This window comes from Megalobrama amblycephala, linkage group LG14 (assembly GCF_018812025.1).
Source record: "Megalobrama amblycephala isolate DHTTF-2021 linkage group LG14, ASM1881202v1, whole genome shotgun sequence".
In the NCBI taxonomy this organism is placed as follows: domain Eukaryota; kingdom Metazoa; phylum Chordata; class Actinopteri; order Cypriniformes; family Xenocyprididae; genus Megalobrama; species Megalobrama amblycephala.
In genome coordinates, this window is record NC_063057.1 from 6,342,527 (window position 1) to 6,364,292 (window position 21,766).

General features: G+C 38.5%; 1 protein-coding gene across 3 annotated transcripts in view; it reads right to left on the minus strand.

The window, feature by feature from the left end:
• Positions 1-274: 274 nt before the first annotated feature.
• ano2b (anoctamin 2b) overlaps positions 275-21,766 on the minus strand; it is a 42,205-nt gene continuing 20,713 nt past the window's right edge. For all 3 annotated transcript variants that reach the window (XM_048154716.1, XM_048154712.1, XM_048154715.1), the window contains 11 exons: positions 16,414-16,488; positions 15,591-15,792; positions 14,762-14,873; positions 14,500-14,557; positions 13,142-13,242; positions 9,873-10,018; positions 7,719-7,871; positions 7,555-7,607; positions 5,279-5,460; positions 2,854-2,959; positions 275-1,358 (listed from right to left, as the gene is read on the minus strand). In XM_048154716.1, coding sequence (XP_048010673.1) covers positions 990-1,358; positions 2,854-2,959; positions 5,279-5,460; positions 7,555-7,607; positions 7,719-7,871; positions 9,873-10,018; positions 13,142-13,242; positions 14,500-14,557; positions 14,762-14,873; positions 15,591-15,792; positions 16,414-16,488 — 1,557 coding nt within the window. In that variant the 3' untranslated portion in view covers positions 275-989. The remainder of the gene's footprint in view (positions 1,359-2,853; positions 2,960-5,278; positions 5,461-7,554; positions 7,608-7,718; positions 7,872-9,872; positions 10,019-13,141; positions 13,243-14,499; positions 14,558-14,761; positions 14,874-15,590; positions 15,793-16,413; positions 16,489-21,766) is intronic.

Below are 21,766 nucleotides of genomic sequence, written 5' to 3' on the forward strand. Positions count from 1 at the left end.
TATTAAGTCCTATGAGGCATAGTGAATGATGACTTGATGGCCAGATGTTGGCACACAACATCCATCCATGTTTCCTCCCTGGATGACGGTAACCCCCTTTCAACCTTCCCACACCGGTGACGGCAAATTCATGGGAGGATTACAGTTGACATGGCACAAAAAGACCAGCTGCTTCACAATCATGAATACAGCGAATGCTGCGTGATCCGAATCTACAGCCCTGCACGTTATCAGAAGGAGGCATAGCATAAATATATGGATTGACAAACTTGAGTTTAATTACATATTGCTTTAATGTGTTACATTACGAGAGGGCCGGGACGTTAAAAAGACAAAACGCCACATATTTCACAGAATACGTCGCAGTACCACATCGAAATTGTGATCTTTGCACCTTAACTTACTAACACGCATCATAGTCTTTATTAACCCAACGATGGTCATATTGATGAGAACAAATACAGCCTACAGTGACGCTGTTACCTGAGAAAATGAAGGGTTATTATTTGCCGTTATATGCTACATCTCGTGGACAATGTGCAAAGCAGTTTGCATTTGGACAGCATGTACAGATTGCGCAACGTCACCAAACGTGTGCTGCTCTTTAGTTTGTCCCGACAAGCATCCTCGTTCGAGAACAGATCGAGGTGAGAAACGTCCCAAGAGGATGTGAGACCCGCTCGTGTTCCTGTGCCCGACGAACGCCAATGCATATGGAATGACTGCATCTGCAAGCGGTCCTACTGAAGCTCAAGTTTGTGTGTCAGATGTCCCTGAAAACATCTACGGGTTTAAAAAACCAGACGTGGAGCCTGTACACAGGCGTTCAGACATACAGTTCAGTGACCAAAAGGAGTGACGACACAGGCACCTGATTCCCAAAACTCCCAACACAGAGCCTTAAACTTCACCAAATCCTCAAAACTCAGCGCTCAGGCACTGTTAAACACACTCCACCGGTTGACTCGTCTTCTCTCGCCCGACCTCCTTCACACGGCCGTGTGCTGGGTGATGTCGCTGCGGGGAGACATGGACATCTGGCGGGTGAATTGGCTAAAGCTCGCAGCTCGGGGACGCGTGCGGGGAGCCGTGGAGGCCGGGGAGGGGGCGGGAAGGACCGGACCGGGGTGGGTTTGCTGAAGGGGAAGCGAGGTCTGATCAGACACCTGCACCTCCTCCTGCTGTTCTTGGGTCAGATCTTTAGAGAACAGGCTCTGGATCAGCTGCAACTTCTCCTTTTCCTCATTTAGGAAGACGTCCACCAGAAGAGTCTTCTCCTTCTTCAGCTGCTCGCTGATGTTTTTGGGCACGTCCGGGATGACCCAGGCCACCAGCATGCTCATGGTTATCACCAGGTTCTGGAGGAGTGGAAGGACATGTAAGTTTATATATACATTCATGGGTGGGGCAGAGGAGATGATACACATCAGTGGCAGAGAAGAAAGCATATATCTTTCTATTCAATAGATGGAGGATCTATTACACACCAGAAAGCATTTCAGGTATTGGAGCTCTGCCAGTGATGTCTATACATAGATCCTGATCACGAGGCTCATATAGTCATGAAGAAAAAATCAATCTCGTATGCAGTTTATATATAGACTACAATTACCATTCAAAAGTTTGGGGTCTGAAAGATTTTGAATGTTTTTGAATGAGGTCTCTTATGCCAAACAAGGCTACATTTATTTGTTTTATAACAATTTAAAAAACTGCTTTCTCATGGATATATCTTAAAATCTAATTTATTCCTGTGATGCAAAGCAGAATTTTCAGCATCATTACTCCAGTATTCAGTGTCACATGATCCTTCAGAAATCATTCTAATATGCTGATTCACTGCACAAGAAACATTTATTATTATTATCAATGTTGAAAACAGTTGTGCTACTTAATACTTTTGTGTTACCATTTTTTTCAATATTCTTATGTGAAGTTCAAAAAGAACAGAATTTAACAGAAATCTTTTGTAACACTTTTGATCAATTTAATACATCCTTGCTGAATACAAATATTAATTTGATATTTAAACATTTCAGTTATGAAGTCATATTAAAGCTTTGTGCGAGGAAAACAGTGAATTTACGTTGTTATTAATTGAAAATCTACATTTTCTAGCCTTTTTAGCAGCTCCACAGCCTTGGTCACTATGAATGTCGTTTTATGAGTTTGGAACAACACTAAAGTTGAGTGGAATTCCATTTTGGACTGAACTATTCCTTTAACTGTTTAATTACATTTCAATAGAATTAGTTTCCACCCACAGATGCTGACAGCAGGACATTTCTGATGAATTACAGCAATTATTCTGACCAACATGTAACTATTAATCCTAATGTGCAAAAAGGCTGCGTCATTTATGTGGCTGAACCTCTCGTGTTGCTGAGGTAGCTATTGTGTGGCTTTTACATTTACCTTCCTCCATTCTGGAATTTCTGGCATTCACTGGGGTAAAACTATTGGATATATAAGTGATCTTCTTGTACCATACTGTCCCGCTAGGGCACTTAGATCTTCTTCTCACTTGCTCTTAACTGTGCCTCCGTGTCGCTATAAATCAAAGGGTGATAGGGCCTTTTCTATGGCTGGGCCCAAGCTTTGGAATGGTCTCCCATATCATGTGAGGTCTGCTCCTTCATTGGACATTTTTAAATCTTCTCTTAAATCGTATTTTTATTCTTTTGCGTTTGGAAACCTGTAAATTATTCTTGTGCAGATCTGTTTTGTACTTTGTACAGCACTTTGGAACAATCTACGTTGTGTTTAAATGTGCTTTATAAATAAATGTTGTTGTTGTTGGAGGTTTTAGGAGCTTTCAGATTTGGGCGTAATGGTAAAATAAGTAGCTTGTACCTGGAACAATATGACGAAACCTAACCGAGCAGCTAGAACCGACCAGTACTGTTTAGAGAACTGGTATGCCTCAGTCGACCATGGCGGCTCTCTGTAGTCCTTGTATCTAAAATGAAAAAAAAGAAAGAAAGAAAGAACAGGCACCCTGAGTCATTGTAAGCTAATTCATCTCCATTGAGGTCGGCAATAAAAATAAACAGAAAATTTAAAACACATGCTTCTAGAAGGCTACAAAAGGCAAAACAACACAACAGCATTATTAATCATGATGAAGATATGAGTGCAAAAGAATGAATTGCATCCTTGTTGAGTCACTTAACAGCTACTTAAGTGGATTTGTTTCCTTTTTGGGATACACTGACAAATATTACTTTTGAATTGTTAAAAACCATCACCAGAAAGAAAGGTGCAGTTAAATAATATAGTTGTAGTAGGAAGAGACGTTCTTTTTCATGATTTGAGAGCATGTTTTGGTTATCTGTTCAGGATCAGACTGACTTGGCCTAATTCATTAGACCAGGCTGTTCCCAAAAGTTTTGATTTCCTCTATTGAATTATGAAGTAAACTCTGAGTCTTTAATAACATGGCCATATACAGTAATCTACGTGGAATGTGTTAGGCTGGTTTTGATTTCCTCAGACAGTCAGATATCTTCATCTAAAGACACGGTCTCTGGGGTGAAGTCCTTGTTTGGTTATACTGGTCCAGAAAGGGCAAATATGGTGCAGTAAAAACACGGGCTTGATTTGTTCCCCAACCCTATTTTAGAACGCTGTCAAGCTTGCTCTCGTGCTCCCTCTCCATCTATCTGTCCTCTTAACAAACCGACCGAGGGTCAAAGGAACCCAGACATCAGATTGCCACTTCTCTTTGGTCCGAGTAGCTGACGTCCACCAACAAACGAGCGTAATCTCATTCTCAACTGCTTGGAGCAGCAAAAGCAGACAGGTTCTGATAAAAGCACTTTTCTTGACATGCTTCTGATCTGTGTTGTGAAGGCCGCCTGAGATAATCAAAGCAGTGGTGAGATCTCACACTTCAGGGTGATGGAGTTCCATCTAGAAGTTTCTCTCCCTCTCTGTTTCCTCCATTCAGCCGCCTGCGGTGATTTGGATGCGAGGGTTAATGCTGTTTGTTTTCGTGATCTTAACAAGAGATAATTCTTTCCAGAGAACCGATGAATGCAATTACTATTACTATCAGCACAAGCGAACAGCGCTGCTACATTAGAAAACTATTTTTCACATAAGGATAGTTTACAAAACTATTTAGGCCTACACAGAATCTGTGCTTGATTTTCCACATTTTCTGCAGTGGAGGAAATTCTGCAGAATTCTGTGGAACCGATTATTGTAAAATGGATTAATGGTTGTAGCTAAATATCTGCGAACACTTTAAGGTTTCATTAATTAGTTACCATGAGCTAACAGTGAACAATAATTCTACAGAATGCATTAGTCTTAATGGCAATTGCATTTTTATAAACTAACACTGACAAAGATTAAAAAAAAAATGGTAACACTTTACATTAAGGTTTCATTAGTTAACTACTTAATTAATGTTCATTTCAACATCTACTAATACATTATTAATTGTTGTATTTGTTAACATTAGTATTAGTTAACATTAATAAAGATGAATAAATATTGCAACAAATGTATTGCTCATTGTAATGCATTAACTAATGTTAATAAATGAGACCTTATTGTAAAGTGTTACCAAAAAAAAAAATTGTTCACTGTTCATACATTAACTAATGTTAACAAATGAGTCCTTATTGTAAAGTGTAACAAAATATCTAATAAAGAAACATGCAAAAGGCAGGAGTTTTTGTGAATGACAGCCAAATTCTGCAGAAGTCTGTTCATTACCATTAAAAGGAACCTGTGACAGTCCTATAGATTTCCAAAGAATCAGATGTGCGTGTCTGTTTGTTCAATATTTTGGTTAATTTGTGCTTTCAGCTAACTATAAAAGAACTGACAAGCTACCTTTTCTATTCACATTAAGTCAATTGATCCAGTTCTTCGTAATTTACCACTGAACTGGATAGCCTGGTCTGTAAAAGAACCATTTGCATTGCCCTACTATCTGAATTTTCCACATGCAGGTGTGGAAATATTTGATGAAGAATCTCCCCAGGCGCTGTCCAAGAGGATCAGTATGTTCAGAATATTATAGTTTCGACACATGTTTATTTTTGATACGATTTAAGAGGTGCAAATGAGGGGTCCTACGGCTGTTCACGGCCTGTGTGCTGTCCTACAGAGAACCACTCTGATGCGAACGATCGGTGCTTGTTTAGTTTGCTTAAAAATACTATTTAGTTTTGAACTTATCACTGATGGTAATGTTCATGGTTTTGTGTTTGGCAATGGAGGTTTTTTAATAATAATTCATAGTAATAAAGTTCATTTTTCCTACCTGCAGACTGTAATGTCTTTGCCGAGACCGGAGATGGAAGGCACAGTTCCAGGTTTAAAGTTGCTGACGTTAAAGTAAGAGAGCGTGTGGTTGATGAAGCCGTGCATGGTCCCCGTCTCACTGTACATGTACTGGTAGACCAGGCGAGGGATGAAATCTGATGTGAAGGAGATGACAAATGCCTGAAATGATGAAAGAATATGTCATTAAAATGCAGTGGTTGTAATTAGTTAATGCACTTAAGTATCTTTTTGCCTACTTTGTAGTTTGACTGGATATCAAAGATATGAGCTACTTTTACTCTCTGCTTGAATAAAGTTTTGAATAAGTATATGTACTCTTTACTCCAGTACATTTATGAGGAGTAATGCAATTACACATTACATTTTCATGGCACCTAACTTTTTCTGCAGCAGTTTGTTTCTGCTATAAAGAAGCGATATCGCCATCTGAGGGCACTGAAGGTACTATATCTTGTGCGTTTTGCCTTTTTTCACCCACACTTGTCAACAAGGCTACTTTACATTAATGCGAGTGCATTAGCAGGTAGTTTCTAAATCGCACATGTTTGATTTATGAGATGAGGTCGTGACTGCAGCCGGTGAGAAACTAGCAAATCCAGTGCAAGTAGACTTTGACTATTTAATTTTAATTAACATTATTTTATTTATCCGTAATATTGAAGAGACAGTTTTGAAGGACGTTGGTGTACTTATGGCCTTTTTGTGCACTTGAGCTCTTGAGACTTGAGAGTTTGTAGACGTTTAGAAGGCTGTTGTGTCGACCTTGATTTATTGCAATTTTGACGTGCTTTTAGAAATGAACTGTATCTTGTAAACTGGCATGTCTCTTATGTATTGAGGACTAGTGCATCTTTGAGCTTACATTCAGTATGAGTAAAATACTGTTAAAATGAGATACTCTTAAGACTTTTACTTAAGTCATTTTGGAATTGGTGGCTTGTAATTTGTAATGGAGTCATTTTCACTGTAAAGTATCTGTACTTTTACTCAAGCATATGGTTCTCAGGTTCTCTTTACACCTCTGTTAAAATGTGAACAAGCAAGATCTAGGGCTTTTCGTAGAACTATCATTAAAGGGACAATTCACCACTAACAAAATGGGCTTTTAATTAAACTTCACTGCCTATGCTCCCAGGTGCAAGAATTCAAGTGTTTAATGGGAGTGAGTTATTTTTGTGTTTCCAATGAAGGATTCAGTGCATTGTGGACAGCGGCTAAGGGCTGCAAAGAATTGCAAATATGGAGAGAATGCCACAAAGGAAAAACTGAAAAATCTCCATGTTTGTTATCTCCATTTCAAACTGGATAACAATGAACACAGTGTTTTAGGCCAAATGGAGAGGAAAAAAATTGAAAGAATCTGCTATTCTGTCAGTTAATTGGGAAGAAAAAGAACACCCCCAAGGCATTAAGGTAAGAAGGTTTTCAGTGATAAGCCTACCCTTAACTTTGTAACTTTTTTTAACCTTGTCAATCTGCCTTTCTGTGGGTGGGCATACAAAAATGTGGAAGTATCTTTTCTCGAAAGCCCTGGAGTTGTCAAAAGTCCTCCGAATGACATGTTTTGCATCATCTGGCAGACTTTTGCTGACAAAATTAAAAGAAATTTTTGGTCCGAGTAAACATTGTTCATTTACACACACAACCGACATTATAACAATTCGAAGAGGGTTGAAAATCAGCAAATTTACACTTGAAGTGTAACATAGTCCAGACCACTAAGGAACACATGTGGTCTCATTGATAACAGGTGCCATTTAATTGGATTAAAAAGGCAATTTAAAGCTGTAACAATAAGCGAATACTTGATTTCTGAAATAACTGCACAGCTGGACTGAATCAGATGTTGGGCTGCTGAGAAAACATGGCTTACTTAATGAAAGTTCAAAGAGAAGCTAAAGGATCTTTACCAGGTTTGCCATAAGGCTTACTTCTCATATTGGGAACATCACAATTATTAAAACAAATCTTCTTGGGATTTATCATTCAATTTTGAGTTAGAGATACATGCATGAAGCAAACTGCGGGGGTGCAAGAACATCTGCGCAATGCAAGAATTGCATTGTGACATGAATCGATTTCTTCCATGAATAATGTGACCCCAGGCGTATATAGTCTTGGTCATCTAAGTCTTATGAAAACAATAAGAGGATGTATTTAACAAGGATTCACCCTGTGGTCTTTGTGAATCCCTCTATATAATAAACTTTCCATAAAGAGGACTTATATGAGAGTTATATAGCAGAAACTCACATTGATGATGACTGAGAACTTTCCCAAACCACTCAAGATGTTGTACCAGATACCTGTGTGAAGAAACATTTCAATTCAGAGGTTAAATTAATAGATTCAGGAGCAAGTCTGATTTAGAGTGCAAGTTAATTGTTGTGGTGTAAATATTAATATAAGATTTTCACCGATATCTTTGGCCCTCACGGCATCTGGCCTGCGAAGCTCCGTGACGAACTTCTTGGCGTCGAGGCGGATCTCGATGACATTGTTTAAGAGAGCGAAAAGTGGAGCCAGCGGGAACGAGGCCACAAAGAGTGACACAAAGCCAAACTGAATGACTGCAAAATGGAAAACAAACATGGAGATTACATTGGAGACATTTGGATTACAAACTGGATTTGATTTATGTGCGTTAGAGAGCTAGACTCATGACTGCTGTCTGTTACCAGGAATAAGGATTTTAATGTGGAATTTATAAAACTTTTCAAAAGTTTGGGGTTGGTAAGATTTCTTATGTTTTTGAAAGAAGCATCTTATGCTCACCAAGGCTGTACTTATTCAAATCATAATCAAAACTACAGTAAAAACTGTAATATTGTGCAATATTATTAAAATTTTTTTAAATTTGCTTTCCTGTAGCTCAGTGGTTAGAGCATGGCACTAGCAATGCCAAGGTCATGGGTTCGATCCCAGGGATTGCACATACTCAGATACAAATGTATAGTATAATGCAATGTAAGTCGCTTTGGATAAAAGCGTCTGCCAAATGCATTAATGTAAAATGTAATTCAAAATTGTAATAATAACTGTAATTGTAATAATAAAAAACTGTTTAATATTTTAAAATGTTATTCCTGCGATGGCAAAGCATCAGTGTCACATGATCCTTAAGATTAATCAATTTATTGCATTCAAGCTAGATTAAATTTCTTTCATCAACAAAAAAAATGATTACTGACCCCAAACTTTTGAACTACAGTGCATATCCTGTTGTTGAAAAGGAGGCAACAAATTTGAAAAAAGTATACGTGTTCACACATAGATGATATAACTTCTCAAGAAAGTTACACAAATAATTATGACAATGGGAAAACCACTACTAATTTGATGTGCCGATTGTTCTAGAAACAGTCTCTGTATTTCTGACTTCTAACATTACCAACACAGGTGTAAAGCACAAAGCTGATTATTTGTCAATCAACAACACATGGAACATAAGCCTTGTGGGAAACTGCATTTCCTTCTTTGGCTTGATTGACACATGGCTTTTTTTCTGTGCGGCAACCAAACAATGGCTTCGAGAGAGATCAGGCCGGAGGGTATCCTACATAAACATCCATATGACTGGGTCTCATTCTCCCGCTCTCACTGAGAATATCTTTCACAGTATGTAGGTGTTGATCTCCCACTAGTGTTATTACTGAAGGGTCCTAAGTTCATCTTCAATTTCTCCTCAATCATTTCTTTGAGTCAAAGAGTCTCATAAGTGTTTCTTGTATAAAAAAAAAAGAAAAACTAGAAAATCTGTTTCACTTGGCAGTGGATTAAAGCATGTATACATTTTTGAGGTGCAGGTTTTCTCACGCACAAGTCTGATAGACAGTTATGCAACTCGCTGACACTCCAGGGACTAAACCGTCCCACATCAAACCACTCAATCAACAATCATGATAGGGAACCATTATAACTGACAAAGACAATATTGTAGTACCTGCACTAAATTTTATAGCTATAGCAAAATACACAATAAAAGAAGAACAAAACAAATGTTTATTTAGACAGAGCTGTTTCAAGTCAAGTTGAAAGAAATCTATTTTTTGCAAATGTGTCAGGAAACATCAGTCGGCATCTTGCATTCTCAGCATAACTGGATTGTATAAATGCAGAATAAATAATAGTAATTTACGTTTGCATTGGTTTTCATATGTTTAACTTTGCTGTTTACTCGCTAGGCTTTCAGATCTTTTGCAGACGCCATCACGTCAACATACGTAAACACTCAGTCAGTTGTGTATCACTGCAAGCCACATGCTAGCGAATGTAGGCTCTTTCCCGATTGTAAACACAGATGTAAAACAAATGCGAGGGCTGTTGGTCTAATTCACAAGCTCATTCATAATTTTTACCCTTAAAACTGTTACAAACTCTAATTACAGAGTTTTATCGTCTTTCGTGAAACTCTGGGGCGTGTCAAATCCACAGACCAAAGCATTCCTCCGACAACAAATCCTGCTGTTCCCGCCGAAGGGGACAAGTTAGATTAACCAGATGTTTTCTCACAGCACTTCACCCTGAGGACGCTCTACTTTCACTTTTACACACAGTGGAGTGTCACTCACTCATCTCCATGTATTCAGGTGTGAGTCCGTCAAAAGGCTCCAGGTCATAGTCCAGGTGCCACTGTTGGCGGCGACCCGGCTGCTCCACAATCTCCTTGGGGTCCCGCTCCTTATCCTTGAGCGTGCGGCACAGCTTCTTCAGCTTTCTAAAGCGGGATATGAGAGGGAGAAAGAGAGAGACAGAATGTAAACACACAAACCGTTGCTATAAACTTGACCTTGCAGCCAAAATGACCCCGATTCGATAGTGAGTCAAATGTCAGGTTTGTTTCTAAGAACTGCATATAAATTTTATGCAAACACATGGCTCATTGACATGATGTGTGCTTTGTTTATTTTTACACAGCTACTATTATTGCTAGAGGCTGCAGTCTGTAGCCTCCTTGTTAGCATGTCCGCCTCCCATGCTGGAGGCCCGGGTTCGAGGCCTGCATAGAGCGGGCCGAGTAGGACCCGAGGGGTTACGTTGGTGCCGTGACCCGGATGGGAGTGAGGTTTAGGGAGGTGAGTGTAACGGAGCTGTTCAAGTAAACCTCTCAAGAGGCACGCTAGCAGCTACAGTCTTTAGCCTCCGTGTTAGAGTGCCCATCTCCCATGCCAGAGACAATTACGTCTTTCACGGTAAGTGGGTGGAGTTAACGAGAGCTTCTGGTGCGTTTTGCTGGTCTTGAATGGTGGAATTTTCTGTCCTGCATCATGGGTAATGTAGTTTTTCACCACAAATTCTTTTGTTAAACACAATTATTTTAAAACTAAGTTGAAATAATGCGGGCTGACGCCTTCAACAGAAACAAATGCCAGTGATTAACAATCTCACTGTAAGGCTGAGTTAAAAATATGAGTTAAAAATAAATTTCCCTATGGAGAAAATGAATGGAGTTTTTACTTCCGGAACCCGACTGCTGCACTCTATTCCTTTGTGTGAATGAGTTCAGTGATCTGGCATGAGAATGAACTTAAAATGGCATGAATCTTGGCCAGACATTTCATGATTAATTGGTTAATAAACCACACACAGGGCATACAGGAGACAGACTAGTTTGATACACACATACACAGAAGCCTCGGAAGAACTCTCTGGAAATCTCATTATTGTACACATCTGTTCACTTGTCCACACAGACACAAGGCTGTCTGTTCCAGCCTGGTTACATGTAAAAGAATAAAACAAAAAGAATGCAAACCTGTAGAGCAAATCTGTCGACCCAAAAACACCCGACATTACCTAAAAGAGCCAGTGGAGACCTTCATCAGTTGGTGGTGACCACAAATAAGTGTTTGGAGCTATTCCACATTTAAAGACAAACCACTCATAAACTTCTCATAAAACAGTCAGAGATTGAAAAAAGGTTGCTTGCCTAAGTGGGTTTTGAAAACTAAATTGATATAATGACCCAAGTTGTAAAATTCAAAAGCTCAGTGTAACAGGATATATTTCACCACAAAAGCACGCCAGCAAACATGCCATGTGATCACAACCAGAACATACGTTTGACCCCATTTTTAAGTCATTAAAACAGAAGGAACGTGCACAGGCATCGCTCTGTGTTCATGCCTTCATGTTCGGAGAGTCCTCATCAGGACAGCAAGTGCGAGAGCATGACAGCTCATGTTAGACTGGCCAAATATAGTGGACGAAATGGTCCATGTGGTCCATCCATCTATAGCTTATTAACGCTCCCAATAAAACCCTCCAAATGCATCTGCTGCATTATTTAGTCTCCAAAACTACAGCCTTTTCCAGCACATTACTTTTTAATGCACGTCTTTGTATCATAAGTGCTTTCCTCCATCCGTGATAAAGCTCTCGTTTACCAGCTGTTGGAATGCATTTGCATTTGGGAATGCGAAACTGAGTCACACGCGACCCCCTACTGGTGGAAACTGACTAGTCAACTAAAATAGACTTAAATAAGATGCAGCATGCTTTTAAACATACAAGGCTCTGTTTTTAGCATGCACATTATTATAATATTGTGGAATGGCATTGGTCTGTGGGGAGATTAGATCTGTTATGTAGGTCAGGAACCTCGAGTGGTACTGACCTCCATCATGGTACATTTCCAGCAAAGTTAGTCCACTTCTACGCGTTCCCCCCAAAAAAAGAAATTCAAGGCGAGTATTTATAGAACTGAACGGGAGAATGGGTTTGACTTTGTACTCCCTCATGAGCCATATTTTTTGATTTGCATTGTTAAATGAACTACTTTTGCACTCTGAACAACCTCAGAGGTGAAACTGGGAGATAGAAAGGTCAACTGCAATGACAATTTTGTGGAACATGCCAGACTTGTTGGCGCAGTTTACAACTAGAGTAAGGGCAAACAAGACGAGAGAGAGGAAAGACAGAGCTGCCGTGAAGGACAGCTGATTTGGAGTCGCTGTCAATCAATTCACGTTGAGTTGCTGTCGTAGTTCGTAAAAAGATGTTTTGGGGTTGCATGCCGCAAGGAACAAAGGCAGGTGCCATGGGAACGAGTTGTCTGAGTTCGTTAAAATTGGCCAGAATGCATGACAAAAATGTAGAGATAAAGCCCTCTGAGTCATACGATGAATCATAAATTTATGTGCACGTTTATCAGATAACTCACAACCAACTGGATGCGTCAATCAAAATTGCACACATCAAAGAGATCTGTGTGAAACTTAAATGGATATAGAGAAAAAAATAAACATAGAGAATGGGTTGTAGCTGGTGTACTTGTGAAGGACAGGGAGAAGTAGGTTAAAAAGGGATTTCCACAGAACGGAAAGTCCACGACTCAGAGGTCCTTTCCGCCACTCAGGGGAAATCTCGTCCCAGATTTTTGTAATCATTCCATATGCACAAGTATTAATGCATGCATACCTCACACATAAGGCACCTGTGATGATTTGTCTCTCTGTGTTTACATACTCTACAAGTACAGACTTTACTCCATATATGACACTAACATCAGTCTTCATCCGCAGATTTGCATTTTATCTTGTTCATTAATGACGTGATGCGGCACTTGTGCAAACATGTGTAATGAGACAGGAATCCAGCCTATTAGAGTGCAAGGACAGGCATGCTAGAAAATTTGCCTGCGTGCAAAAAGAGAGTAAAAGGAATTGAAGAAAGACATATAGAAAGTCATGAAGACAGTTTGAGAGAATCTCGGGATTTCCTGTAGCTATAAACCAACAGAATTTACTGTTTATCTGAAGGAACGATCTTTGTGAAGTTTCCAGATAGAAAAGCTAAAAGCATGTTTTATGAGATCCGCTGAGAGGAGCGGAAAACTTACGGAATGCCGATCTCAAAGATGTTATTCTGAATAAGCTGCTTCCCCAACATGATGATACTGAGCTGGATGCAGAGTTCAATTAGACAGCCACCAGGAGCACACTGGGAAGAGAAATTAAAAGATGTTATGACAGTGTTATGAATAGAGTTGCACAATCATTATTATTTTATTTTACAGTACAGTTGTAGAATTAGAATACTAATATTTATGGCTGACTTTCTTGATTAATTTTCAATCGCAAAACCACTGAGCTTTTATTTTGGTGGAAAAGTCTTTTTTTTATAGTTTGTTTATATGCGTTTCTCATTACAAGGGGAGATGGCTGGTGAACGTTGAGTTGCCAGAAACACATTATAAGCGACCCAAACTCAGAACATATGTAGAAATGAGTTTGTGTGAAGCAGCATTTACTGTGAATTGAGCTGCTGAAAACACAGGATCAAGAGCTTCTTGCTTGTAAAATGACCAGGGTTGGGGGTAACGCATTACATGTAACATGAGTTATGTAATCAGATTACTTTTTTCAAGTAACTAGTATAGTAATGCTACAATTTAACGTTACAATTTTTTTTTACAAATATGTAACGCAAGTTACTTTGTTTTCCCATTTATTGACATGCATTTCACTTGAACAAAACAGATTCAGTATTCCTCAAAATGAATAAAAACAGCAAAATGCAAACTCAGAATATTACGCAAACATGCAGTAATAAATATGTTAAATAAAAAAAAATACACTTTATGTATTTAATCTCACTTTATTAACCAATGTCTTTGCTGCTGACCTTCGATGATCCAATTCAACCATACTAATAAGCAAAAAGTTAAACATCACATTTGCATTTCATTTTTTTTTCGTTTTTATTCGTGAAATAAGAGTGTCGAACTTTCTTCTCCTGCATCCGATTCTTCTGTAATCCAGAATGGCAGCACAGCTGAAAGGTTTGTTTGAGCTGCGCCCTCTACTGTACAGGCATAAATGTGCATCTCCTTCAGCCTGAGGCTCATTTCACTTCTGGTGTGAAAGGGCCTTTACATTTGCCATTTGTTATTATAAAACAAACAAGCAAGCCCAGGCCAGATGTGAAAAAGTAATGCAAAGGCAATGTAATGCATTACTTTCCATAAAAAGTAACTTAGTAATGCAATTAGTTACTTTTTTAGGGAGTAACACAATATTGTAATGCATTTCTTTTAAAAGTAACTTTTCCCAACACTGAAACGTGCAATGCATATATTTAATTAAATTGCAAACTTTGCACTAAGCCGTTTCATGATTTATAAACACGATTATTTCAATGAATCGTGAAGCTCTAATGTTGAACATGATGATGCAACAAAAGCATAACTGTACTCACCTCTTCCATACGGTAGTCATTGAAGACATAAACGTAGTCACCAGGGCGGCCTGCAAACCTGTAAAAAACCCATGAATAAGGGTCACTGGATATTTCTCACCCTAAGAAAGGAAGTGCCAAGGGTCACATGCCGGTCTTATTTAAAGCCAGATGTTTGTGCTGCAGTCAGACTTTACATTTACCAAAGACTGAATATGTGCGTGTTTGTGTGCTTTTCTCTTTCTCCTAAGTCACTGCTTTGGTGTTGAAGTTGTCCACCTACCTCCCTTTGAAGAAGGCCACATAGAAGATGGGTGCATAGGCATTCATGAACTTCAGGAGGAAAGCCTTCAGAATCAGACGCTCCTCAAAGTTGGTCTCTGTTTTAGGTATCTCTGCAGACATGTGAATAAAATTATTTGGTATTTAGACAGATACGTTCTGGATAAACTGCAGACAATTTCAAAAGCTCGTATTCTGACAAGCATAATAAAATGGGTGGGTTGGAAATTTCTCCCAACATGTTTCAGCAACTTCTGTTCAGTAGGTTGAAGGTTGAGAAATGAAACTCTTCAGAAGACCATATGGTTATGTTTGGGCTGGGATTACATGTTTTCTGGCGTTCCCTAAATCTTCATCTGCCAAAATAGATTACAGGCAGTGCCACGGTGGTTTTAGCAATAAATTCATCATATTCATTTATAGGGCAGACTCAAATTCCAGTAAGTCTTGTAAAACACATTCAAGCATGAATTAAGTAGGTTAAAGCATTAGGGTGAGACAGACTGTGTGTGGTCAGACTTTAAGAGTGAAAATCAAAGAAGTACGGGAAAATCTATGTCTTATTCACGAGATGATAACACATGCTTTCTCCTTTTCCTTCCTTCCCTACATATCCCCCGAGACTCTCATTTATTAAAACGTCTCTTAAGGAAATCTCGGTGATGGCTAACTGACGAGCAAAGTTTTCTCCAGCGTTCCTAGAGTGGCTCAAATCAAAGATTCATGCCGTGTGGGTAAGCGAAGAGGAGAAGAAGGACATCCAAAAAAGAGATAAGTTGACCAAAAGTGATGCGCAGGCTGTTATGAGGATGGCGGTGGTAAAATCTCACCCAGTTCTGTGAGCCAGGCAGCCACCATGCCATAGATCTCATCTAGAATGAGGATGACCACTAGGTTGATGATGACGGCGGTGGCTGTGACAGTCACTCGGACATTGGACTTGACGTCTGGGTCTGGGCTCATTGCCATGAGGGCGGAGATGGTGATGCGGTAAATGATGACGCTGAACACAGCAGCGCACGTCACTCCAAACTACAGGCAGAGAGGAACAAGTGGACAAGATATGAAATAAATATGGGCTTAATTGTACTGAATTGCATTTGTAGTGCAATTCAAATCTTAAGAGTAAAAACTACTTGCAGATAAAGTAATATTAATAAAAGGCCACTTAAGTGTATTTAAGTGTCTTAACACACTTTTTAAAAGTGAACTATGTAATAATGTCAAATTAAAAGTTTTATCCATGCACATCATATTTTTTTTAAAATTCATGCGCCCTTGTAATCTTTAATTAAAATAACTTCCCCTCATTCGTGCAACAACATCTAAATTCTTTTCTGATGATGCGTTAACTTGTACAAGGGCGGGGCAACCTGTCACTCACACGAGATCGACCAATAACAAACCACAACCATCTAAGAAATTCCCGATAGACAAAATCAAGTCCAGCCCTAATTTTTTTCTTGTAATTTCTTCAGATATATGTCATAATAGGGAAGAAAAGAGTATCAAAACTTTCATTTCATGCTGACTTATTTTGATGTGGTCGTATTAAAGCACATGTAAAGTAGTCCAATTTTAAGCATACTAAAGTGCAAAGATATTATGACACATTAGCATTAATAGAAATTGTTATATTTCTCAAGGGGTTACCATGAACAGAATGGAGGAAATGTTGATGAAATATCCAGGCAGTCTGTCCCTCCATGTTAGCTTCTCGTGTCCAGTCTGTGAAGGGAGAGAGACATTTAAGGTGACTAATGGAAACATGCGTGCTGGTCACTGTTTGCATGCATGTGTTTCTGTTTTTCTGAGAGCTTTACTTTTAAGTTGCTTTTAGAATGACTAGCCTATTAGCGGGAATAATTCAGCTGCCCACTTGTAAAAACATGACAACATTAAGGCCATTAACACTCTAAAGTGAGAACTGTACATTCCGTACTTTGTCTAGAAGTGATAGATCATATCTCCCAAACATCCGGCCAACACGGAGAACCTATTTCAGTGACCAAAACAAATTGAATATGCCTCTTTTGCACTTAGATCAAACCTCATCAAGCCAAAAACAACAGGCAGCAGTGGAGTGAGGGTGGTCTGTTCCCACTGGGGTTAGTCGTCCTTCATTGTCAAAATTTTGACAGCAGATCAAAACATATGTTCCTCTCAGGAATACATGTTACATGACAAACAGCAGAAAAATGGATTCAGCCTAAGTTCAGTGGAAATCGTAGTGAAATGAAATAGCAGGCCACAAGAATGTTAACAGGCAGCTTTGTGCCTTTCAAGTCATAAAAAATATCATTACAAAAACATCATTACATTCGAAAGAGTGTTTGACAAGCCATCCGAGCACATTTTCTAAGGAACAAGTGCACAAATAGTTCTCACTGTTTACCGTCTTGTAGCTACTGTCTAACAAATGTGACTGTTTTGATGTTCAACTTGTTCTCTGTTGATTCTAAAACAACGCAGCCAAGCTAATGGCTCCATTCTCCAATATGCACCAGAATACAAAGCACACTTAAAGGGGATCTATAATGCCCCTTTTCACAAGATCTCTGGTGTCCTAGAATGTGTCTGTGAAGTACAAATACCCCACAGATCATTTATTATAGCTTGTCAAATTTGCCCCTGTGAGCAAAAACATGCCGTTTTTGTGTGTCCCTTTAAATGAAAATGAGCTGCTGTTCCCGGCCCCCTTTCCAGAAGAGGGCGGAGCTTTAACAGCTTCGGATACTCAACAACAACAAAGCTGGAGAATCTCACGCAGCCAAAAAGAGGATTGTCAGTAACGGTGTTCAGCCTTACATTGTTCAAACCGGAGTCAACACTGATGGAGAGACTCAGGAAGAAGACAGGGTTTATGTAAATTTGGGGGTTCGTGATGTCACCAACCCAGGAAGAAGCTCTATGTAGTCCCTACCAGCCGTTTGTTGTATTCCTTAAAAAGTGATTTCTGTAAAAGAAAATATCTCTCTTTGCATTGAACTTTGAGCATCATAACTTTGCAGATGTTGTTTATGCTCAAACAGCAACATTACACACTAACTAAAGTTAAAAAACTGAAATCATAATCAAGGACCTCTTTAAACACTGGTTCATTTTTAATCAGATGGAACTTTTATGGATACTATTCAGTAATGAATAAAACATTTTCCTCAACACTTCCTTAACTTCGTTGGATGCATTCCCAGCTGTATCTGTGCAGGATACATTCAATGCTGCATGATTACAGTTTGGCCAAAATGCAATTTTGCCGCCTTTGCACTGGGAGTGTGCCTATGTTGCTGCCTAGCTAGGAAGCACATTAGGGTTTGGAACAGAGCCAATCTCTTATTCGCTGATGAATGGAGATTTAGAGGTAGCAAATGCTGTCAGTGGACTACCAGTGCTACCTCCTGCAATTGGACTCATTATGAGGCAAACAGCACCACCTAGCACAGTGCATGACTAAACCCTGGCACCCAGGAACTTGGAACGTGTAACTTTCGATATGCCACAGCTTTAGGGTCTCCAGAATAATGAATGTGGGTCATGCAATTGTGATCCACAGGCTCAGCTCACAAACCCTCACCCCGTAATGAGAGGAATTACTGCAGGTCTGCGGTCTCACCGGTTGCTTACCCTTCATTAAGATGCATGATGCTATTTGGTCACAGGCTGCGATCCCCTCTTAAAATGTGAAACTGAGTATGCTTGCACTACAGGACTTTGTGGGAAGTATTTCTGCATTTGGCACAAGGACAAGCAGAGATGACTGTACAAGCTGAAGCCACAAATATTCTGTGACGTGCCACAAGTATGTAAGGTACACCGGTGTAGGAATTTTACTTCGAAACAATTTTCACTCAGAAATTGCTAATGAATTTCACAAAGAAATGGCAAGTTACACATTGAATTAAACACGAAATCTTGAAGTAGAATAACTGATAGTATTTTCTTGTAAAACATACTCCAATTATTTTTGTTTTATTTACAGCTTATTTACAGTGTAGGCCCACGTGAGATCTCCACACTTTTTATCCCATTTTCTTTGCTGTTTTGTGAAGGAAAATCACAAATGGATGTAAATGTAATGGATGAAAATGGATGTAAATACATTAAAAATGTATAAATGTGGGCCATTTGAATTCTGCTGAAATCTGTGGATCTTTCTGTGGATTTCCGCAGGCGCAGATTCCGTGCAAGCTTAGCAATAAATAATAATAACAAAAGATGCCCGACAAAAGAATGCAGAGGAATGGCATTAATTATGTATGTAATCAGCCGCCTCACGAAAACTGTAAAAACAAAAAGAGAAAGGAAGGAAGAAGACAGGTGGCATAGATTTTAAATAATTAACACTTTTTATTTTTAAACTGCAGATTTGATGTGTCAGAAAAGCACTGAGAAATTATACTTAAGTGAAACAATGGATGCAAAAATTCACAGTAAAAATATTTGGCATGGTCAAACTACAGTAAATATACTTCAGTATAAAAAACGGAACACATGAACTGAAAAAATGTTGGTAACACTTTACTTGAAGGGGTGTGCATAAGACTGACATGACACCTTCATAATCATGACATGATACATGTCATGAATATGAAGGAGGTTTTATGAATGTTTATGACAACTGTCATTAAGTGTCATTCGCTCAGTTATGTCATTTTTAATGCAAAGATGACATTGTTTGAGATGTCTTTGTTACGACAACTTGACATAAACCAATACATCATAACCCGTCAGTGTCTTTGTCAGGACAACTTGACATTATTTAGCTTTATGGGTTAACATTACATTAAACTGTCATGTGGTTGGTTTTGACATTGGCTGTCATGAGGCCATTATAATAGTGTCATAAATATGTATCTTGAGCTCAAATACAGTGGTACAAATTGAACTTGTCATTAAAATGTCATTAAGTGACAATATTCTGACAAATAATTTTATAACAGCGTCATGACTATTTTTCATTTGTTTTGTTTTTTTGTTTTTTTGTTTTTTTTAAGTTTCCTCCAACAGAAGGTCAGATAATAGACCATTTCAAATTTCGTAAAGAAGATGACACTGTTATAAAATAATGGTAACACTTTATTTTAGGGTCTTTTAACTAGTTGCTTATTACTATTAGCATTCATATGGCTAAAATATTGGCAATTTATTAGTTCTTATAAAGCACATATTAATGCCTTATTCTGCATGATCTTAATCCTACCCAATACCTAAACCTAACAATTAACTATAATAAGCAGTAAATTAAGAGTTTATTGAGGGAAAAGTCATAGTTAATCGTTTATATATGTGTTCCCTATACTGAAGTGTTGCCAAAATAATGTAATGTAATGTTAACCCATAAAGCTAAGTAGTTTTTTAAGTTTGATAATTAATCTGCTATGTCATGTTTATGACAGGTTATGATGTTTTGCTAATGTCAAGTTGTCATGACAAAGACACTGACAGGTTATGATGTGTTGGTTTATGTCAAGTTGTCGTAACAAAGACATCTCAAACAATGTCATCTTTGCATTAAAAATGACATAATTGAGCGAATGACACTTAATGACAGTTGTCATAAACATGCATAAACCCTCCTTCATATTCATGACACGTGTCATGTCAAGATTATGAAGGTGTCATGTCAGTCTTATGCACACCCCTTCAAGTAAAGTGTTACCAAAATGTTTACCTTAAATGCAATGTACGTCACTTTGTATAAAAGCATATTCCAATTGCATAAAATGTAATTAATTTTATTAAATGTTGTTTTAGCCTTTGAAATTTACTGATGAAATGAAGAAACTAAGGAGATTTAGTTGATTGGTTTCATTTAAAATATGAATAAAACTTATGGATAAACGGCAACCACAGAAAAAAATCATTGTCATTGTTCCTGTGAGGAAAAACTCAAAGGCTTAAAGGGATAATTCACCCAAAAATGAAAATTATCCCATAATTTACTCACCCTCAAGTCATAGGTGTATATGACTTTCGTCTTTCAGCCAAACACAATCAGTTATATTAAGTAATTTTCTGGCTCTTCCCAGCTTTATAATAGGAGTAAATGGTATCATTTTTTTGAAGCAAAAAAAGCACATCCATCCATCATAAAAGTAATCCATACGGCTCCAGGGGATAATAAAGGCCTTCTGAAGTGAAGCTATGCGTTTTTGTAAGAAAAATATCTATATTTATAACTTTAATAACTGTATATAAACTATAATAACTGGCTTCCGGTAACGACCGTACGCGAGCCCATATCCGACGGAAGAGTGACCTCTGAACAAAACACAAAAAAGCTTACAATACTCCTACATCGTGCGTCATACGCCGAAACTGGACTCTCTCTCGTGAATGCACAGACAGACGTTACCGGAAGCTAGTGATTACAGTTTACAAAGTTATAATGGATATGGATATTTTTCTTACAAAAACGCATTGCTTCGCTTCAAAAGGCCTTTATTAACCCCATGGAGCCATATAGATTACTTTTATGATGGATGGATGTGCTTTTTTAGGCTTCAAAAAAAAAATATGGCACCATTCACTCCCATGATAAAGCTTGGAAGAGCCAGGATATATTTTAATATAACTCCGATTGTGTTTGGCTGAAAGAAGAAAGTCAAACCAAGGATGGATTGAGGGTGAGTAAATTATGGCATAATTTTCATTTTTGTGATAACTATCCCTTTAAGGCCTCCTTTAAGATTTAAAGGAGGTTGACACATTAAAAAAAGTGGGAAGGATGGTTCACATGTAATCATGTGCTTGCGTGATAGTCGGCGGAGGACAGCAGCCCTTGTCTGTGTGTTATATATTGGATATAGATCACTGGATTAATTCAACAGCTCGCTGACTGCGGAGTGGGTTGGGTGTGTACGACAGCTGCCGGATGGAGAATATCGCTTCCTTAAGCTTAAGTCAAGATGCTGTGCAACTTTCTTTGTCTTTTATTATGGCTGTCTAGAGGTTTTTGCATAAATGTAACTCAAAAGACAACAAGATCAAGAAAGGTAAATGCATC